General features: G+C 40.1%; 1 protein-coding gene across 2 annotated transcripts in view; it reads right to left on the bottom strand.

Moving 5' to 3' along the window:
* The window catches only part of echdc1 (enoyl CoA hydratase domain containing 1), a 7777-nt gene extending 4670 nt beyond the window's left edge, over positions 1–3107 (bottom strand). The window contains exons 1-6 of one of the 2 annotated variants that reach the window (XM_015022404.1): positions 3017–3107; positions 2442–2523; positions 2025–2203; positions 1421–1563; positions 1299–1351; positions 872–952 (exon numbers count right to left, since the gene is read on the bottom strand). In XM_015022404.1, the coding sequence (XP_014877890.1) occupies positions 872–952; positions 1299–1351; positions 1421–1563; positions 2025–2203; positions 2442–2509 (524 nt within the window). In that variant the 5' untranslated portion in view covers positions 2510–2523; positions 3017–3107. The other variant, XM_015022405.1, reaches the window with a different exon arrangement.
* Between the last annotated feature and the right edge of the window lie 2958 nt (positions 3108–6065).

Below are 6065 nucleotides of genomic sequence, written 5' to 3'. Positions count from 1 at the left end.
TGGAAAAATTTTATTAATTAGAATTAATTTTCACAAAAAAAAAAAAAAAAAAAAAAACATATTTCTTCTGTTTTTGCTTATTTTTGTCATATTGAAATATTTCAGATCAATACTCAAATTTTATTCTTACAGAGTAAAATAAAATCAAGTTTTCAATCAATGATTGAATTTATTAAAGCTGCAGTTTGTCACTTATAAATTTTTTTTTATTTTTTTACATATTTGTTAAAACTATCATTATATTGTGACATTATTATAGAAAACAGATCACCTGTGAAATTTGTGTCTCTGCCATCTGCAAAAATATCAGTCACAAACGACCACTCAGACCCAGGGGGAGGGTCTTAGTGCTGTCAATCCTCCTCATGCATGGGCATAAATAAATTATTTTTTATGTAGAAATCATATACCAGTCAATCAAGTTTATTTGTGTAGCACATTCCAGCAACAAGGGAGTTCAAAACATCATAAAAACAAAAACACAAAGTCATAAACACACAGTCAACAACTGAAACTTTACATTTTGCCAAGTGCTGAGGATGACACAAAACAACATTGGCCCTACTTCTTTCACTTTCGGTCAGCTTAATATGGACAGCTTTTTCCCGCTTACCAGATAAAATAATCTCTTAAAAACTGGACTAAATTTTTCCTTGGGTTATCTTTGAATAATATTCAAACATGTCTGATGATCTGAAACATTTCAGTGTGACAAAAAAAAAAGCAACAGAAGAAATGTGTATGGAGACGTACATGTAAAATATAATGAATATATATGTTGGAATGCTATTGTGCCCTATTTATTCATTTCTAAATGAAAAAGTGTTTTCTTTGATATATTTGAAACAAACCAAAAGTGGAAGCTCTTTACCTAAAATTGCAGGCGGTGGTGAGTTCTGCACCTCCTCCCAAGGCTCTGCCCTCCACCAGGGCAACAGAGACCAGGGGCAGCCTGCAATGAGAACACTACTCTGTCAGCACACATGAGAAACAGCGCCTTGAAGGAATCCCCACGGCATGACGCTGCCACCACCATGCATCACTGAATAGTAGCATTTAGCATTTAACTTAAACTTTGATGAAAATGGGCCAAATCTGTGGTGATTAGTAAGGTAGTAAAACATGCATTTGCTCTGCAACTCTGAAAATATTTCCTTCGAAGCTTAAGAATCGGCTAAAGATGAACCCGGACTATGCCCACTCTTAAATATTGTAATTGTTTTGAGTCAAATAAACAGTAAAATAAAATAAAAGATGTTTATTGCTTCATTTGCAGCTTGCAAAACTTGAGCGTTTACCTGAGTAGTCTTGTGAGAGCGTCCTGCATGAACATGCACATTTTCATCCCGTCCTATGAGGGAAGAAGGGACTCATTCAGATGTGTCCAGATGGCCAAAACAAAGCAGCCGGTCAGAGGTACCTGGGGGCTGGATATTGCTCGGACTGCGTTGAGGTCGGACCCGGAGCAGAATGTCTCGGCAGCGCCCCGAACGACGAGGCCTTTACCTTCAGTCCAGCTTTCCAGCTGGCTCACCTTCTCCTCCAGGTCCACCATCATGCTGCCTGGCAGGAGGAACAAAACCCAAAACATCAGACTGGACCGTAAAGACTACGACTTGAAACAGCACACTAAACTAGGGCTGAAAAAAAAATGGATTATTGAAATGACTGTCATTTAATTTAGCAATCGATTAATTGTTAATTGGACTAAAAAAATTGCCATTTTCTGAAAATTCAGAGCACTAATTAATTATGTACATTTTGCATATAATAAATACAACTTCTCACTCCTCAAGTGGCATAATTATAGCTTCATCTGGTTCAATTATGTAAAAAAAATAATTATAGCAATCTCCTATTAAGCGCCTTTTGCTCGCCAATTATTATCAAGTAATAAAAAAAAATCAACACATCAACCCTACACTGTATTGATAAGTTAAGCAGAATGTGCCTTTTTTACCTGATTAATCGATAGAATAACTGATAGATTAAACGATTTCCACCCAACATTTAAGTGATGGTACCGGAGAAGGCGTTCATGCGAGCGGGGTTGTTGATGGTCAGCACAGCGACGCCGGAGTCCTGCTTCAGCAGGTCGACGGAGCCTCCAGGGAAGGCCCGCAGCTTCTGTCTGGTCTCCTCCTGGTTGAAGCCATGGGTGCTGGAGTAAAGGCAGCGGCGGCGGCGGCTCGATGTCTGCAGCCTGCGGGGACAGAGAGGCGCCATTTAAACCCTCACTTGTCCCGACAGAAACACGCTTCAAAGCTACATTCATTGACAACAAACCAACAAGGACAGGAGTGCGTGTTAGTTTGAGTGGTAGGCATAAGATGGCTATGAAAATCGCTGAATTGTAGCTTTTTCCTCCCCGGGGGAGAATGGATTTTCTGTACAAATTACGGGTTAAGAAGGTGAACAGCTGAGCTGGTTTACTTCATTACCTGGCCATGAAAACACAACAGCTGCTGCTGCTCCTCAGGAGCTGTCTGTTCAGGGCACAGAGGACCATGATGCTGCTGATGACTGAAGAGGGAGAAAAAGTCGTTTACCTGCAGCATCACTTTCACAAAAACATCAAGTTGAAACAGGTGATATGAGCAATTAGATTTTTATTTGGGTTTTATATTGTCGTTTTAAAATGTAGTGTACATAGGTTATGGTGGCTTACTCAGAGAAACTGATGCTAATGTACGGTAATGTTTGCATTTTTAATTCTGAAAAATGCTAAAAATGCCGTTTTTACTCTCCTTTAAATTAATGGGTATCACAGAGATTTGTGTTTCACCTTTCACACAAAAGACAGAACACTGAGGTTTGTGGTTGTAACTTGGCAAAAGGTGAAGGCATTCACACAAATGATGAGAGAGAAGTGAACCGATAAATACTTTTAAAATTTGAATGTAGCAAAAAAGAATCGCATAGAAATTATCCACAATGTCACTACACAGTCAAACAAAGGGTGCAGAGGAAAACCGAAGCCACCCAAATAATAATTATGTAAATTCTCCGCACCAACCTTGTACAGCCGTGTGGTGTCGCCGTTAAATCTGCACCACTAGGAACAAGAGCTAGAGGGAAACGAGGCCCGCTTGGGCGTCGGTGTATTTAGTTTTCAAATTCCGCCACACGATGGCGCCCCACAGCGGATTTTAAATCGCTCTTGTGGAAGTAAAATCAAAATGACCCCTGTTTTTTTATTTGATTTACAAATAAAAGCCTGCAGTGGTATTCACCTAACACGAGTTAATACTTTTACCTGTGGTTTTGTAACACAATTAAAATTCTCTTCATCTGACAAGAGAGTTAACTGTCTTCCACGTTTTCTCTGCTCCTATAAGATAGATTTGTTTTTTCTCCTGAGCTACAGAACAGTGGGCCTCTTTGATCTTTCACATGAACATTGAGTATATGATAGGAGAAGTCGCTTCTTTTCACAGTAAGTAATTTGTTGGTAAGTCTTTGTGTCACTTTAACATTCTTTGCATATAAGAAAGTAGATTTTATATGGGCAAAAATCAACCAGATTGTTTGGAAATGACAAAAAAAGTGAAAATGAGTGGGAAACATGTCTGCCTCCTGTGTTCTGATTTATGTCTTCTGATGCATAAATCTTTTCCTTCCATCCACACTTCCTCTGTTGCTTTTTAAAAACCCTCATAAATCACAGACAAGTAAAGTAAAAAAAAAAAAAAAAAAAAAAAAAAAAGCTTTTTCTTTACTTTTTGGCACTCAGATAACTCTGCATAACTTCTATCACATTTGATGTTGTGTTTGGAGGGTGCGGGGGTGAAGGTGCACTATTTCTGCAGTGCAAACATAAAAGGTAATCAACAAGGTGCCTTTGCATTGTATCCAAGGCTACAACAGGGTGAGCTCTGTTTGACAGTCAACACGTCTCTGGTCTATTTAAAAGTGGGGAAGGAATTCAGAAAGGTTAGTTGGGATGTTCCCAGACGGGCTGTCTCCCCTTCCGACTCTAGACATTCAGCTCAGACATCTAGCCTGCAACGCATTTATGCGTATTACTCCGCTAGATGCTGAAGCTGCAGGATCCAGTGGCGTTGTGATGTCTGCATGATGCACAGTCTGTACAAGCCGCATTGGAGATGGGCGGGACAGACTGACAGACTTTCCTGTGTCTAACTGCGGCTTGGATTTCAGTGCTGCAGCTGCAGACTGATAATTCAGCCGCTAATGGAGGACTGTCTGAGACTGCAGCTTGGCAAAGTGGAAGATGCAGAGGAAGAGCTACACATGCATGCCCAAGTGCTGCCCCATGTACGACCGTATGTGACTGCGAGTGCGTTGTACGCGGTCAGTAAAGTGATGCACAATGTGCCGATCAATAAGGAGCTGTCCTTCACAGGAAGTGTGGCAATGTGCTGCAGTCAGCCTGGTTTTAAAAGCAGCTCTGAGATGAGATACGTCACGCACATTGAGAACTTAGTTTATTTACCTAAGGCAAAATCACCTCAAAAATATATTTTAAAAAAATTCTAATTTTTTACTGTGGCGTAGTCAGTAGAACTGCTATCTTGATGCAAGAAGGCCTCATTTCAACAGAGCATCTCTGAACATGCAATTTCCTTTAGACTGGTTTCACTGCAGCTTTGTAAATGGAAAAGTCAAGATAGACCTGAGTGCATAGGGAATGGATCAATTTATGAATGAGACTGCATCTTTTGAATTATTGATAGCCAAATTAAATGACTAACAAGAATCATACAAGCTTGTCTGGAGTATGTTCTTTTTCTATATAAAATAAGTATAGTTTTTGTGGAGTATACAGAAATTATGCAAATTTATGATCATATATGTTGTGTGTGATCTTTAAAAATCAAATGAACTTTTAAATATATATATAAAAACTGAGCAAATCCAAGATGGTGGAACAAGAGACTGACATTGTCGATGTGCAGATTAAAATTGCTGCAGCAGTGGGATGCTATTCTCACTATAGACAAATATCTATTAAAAAAAAACATCTCCATCTTGTTGAATTTATGTCATTTATTAAGGTAGTTCTAAAGACAAAAACTGACTTTAGTTGTACCTAAAAAAGAAGTGGCTGGTTAGTGTACAAGGTTTTTTTTCAAATAAACTATGAGCCACAAGGTGGTTCTAGTTTAGAGCAAAACCACTGTCCAGTTGGCAGGAAGCATATAGCGACGCTACCAAGCCATCTTGGAAAAGTGAAATCCGTACTTTTACTGTCACCGGTATGATTGTGATCAGCTGGACAAACACTGCTGACCCCACAGATTAAAATCAGGAATAGTGGCACGGTTTATTATTCCAACAGCAAAAATGATCCTGCAGTAGCGTTTGCTTCCACGCTGTGTCTAGAAAATAAGCCACCGCTGTCACTCTGCTGGGCTGATCAAACGCAGATCGCTGCAGAAATTCTTTCCAGTGCTGTGATTTTAAGCAGCTCTAGCCTGCAGGCAGTCAGCGCTGGTTATATAATGGTCGCTCCATCTGGAGACCTCCAGACAACCAGCACAGGTCTTTACCGGGAATTAACCCTCTTTCCCAACCTTGACACAGAAAAGCAGGATGAGACATTGGGCGCGGAGCTCGGGCGAGCTTCAGGAGAGAATGAAAATATTTTTATATCTATCGGGAGAGGGGTAAGATTTCTGGCTCCACAACACTGCCACACCTGCTATTTCCATCAGCAAAGGGTGCCAGGTTTCAGGGTGAGAGGCGGGGTTGGGTGTCTGTCCCACTCAGGGTAGCGTGTCTCTTTAAATTTATCAACAGTCCTGGAAAAGATGTAATAAAGAAAGCCAAGTGATGATTTATCAGATCAAATGTTAGGCTTTTTTCCACATTTCAGTTTGTCTGATCAGTGTGCAGATATTACTTAGAGGAGGAGATCAGGGTGTCAGCGAAGACATCTGCAAGTTGGTAAAAAAAAAAAAAAAGCAAAGGAAGCCAGACAGTTGTTTGGTTCTGGTTCGTCGGCTGCAGTGTCGCATACAAATCAAATGAGTTTAACGTGAATATTTATGTGAAAGCTGCAAAGTTTAAGAGTGAGATAGCAGTGCACCTCTGCCAAGGGA

Source organism: Poecilia latipinna, unplaced genomic scaffold, assembly GCF_001443285.1.
Source record: "Poecilia latipinna isolate Pla-1442-1.1 unplaced genomic scaffold, P_latipinna-1.0 Scaffold2996, whole genome shotgun sequence".
NCBI lineage: Eukaryota > Metazoa > Chordata > Actinopteri > Cyprinodontiformes > Poeciliidae > Poecilia > Poecilia latipinna.
Note: the sequence above shows the minus strand (reverse complement) of the source record. Positions and strands in the feature narration are given on the sequence as shown.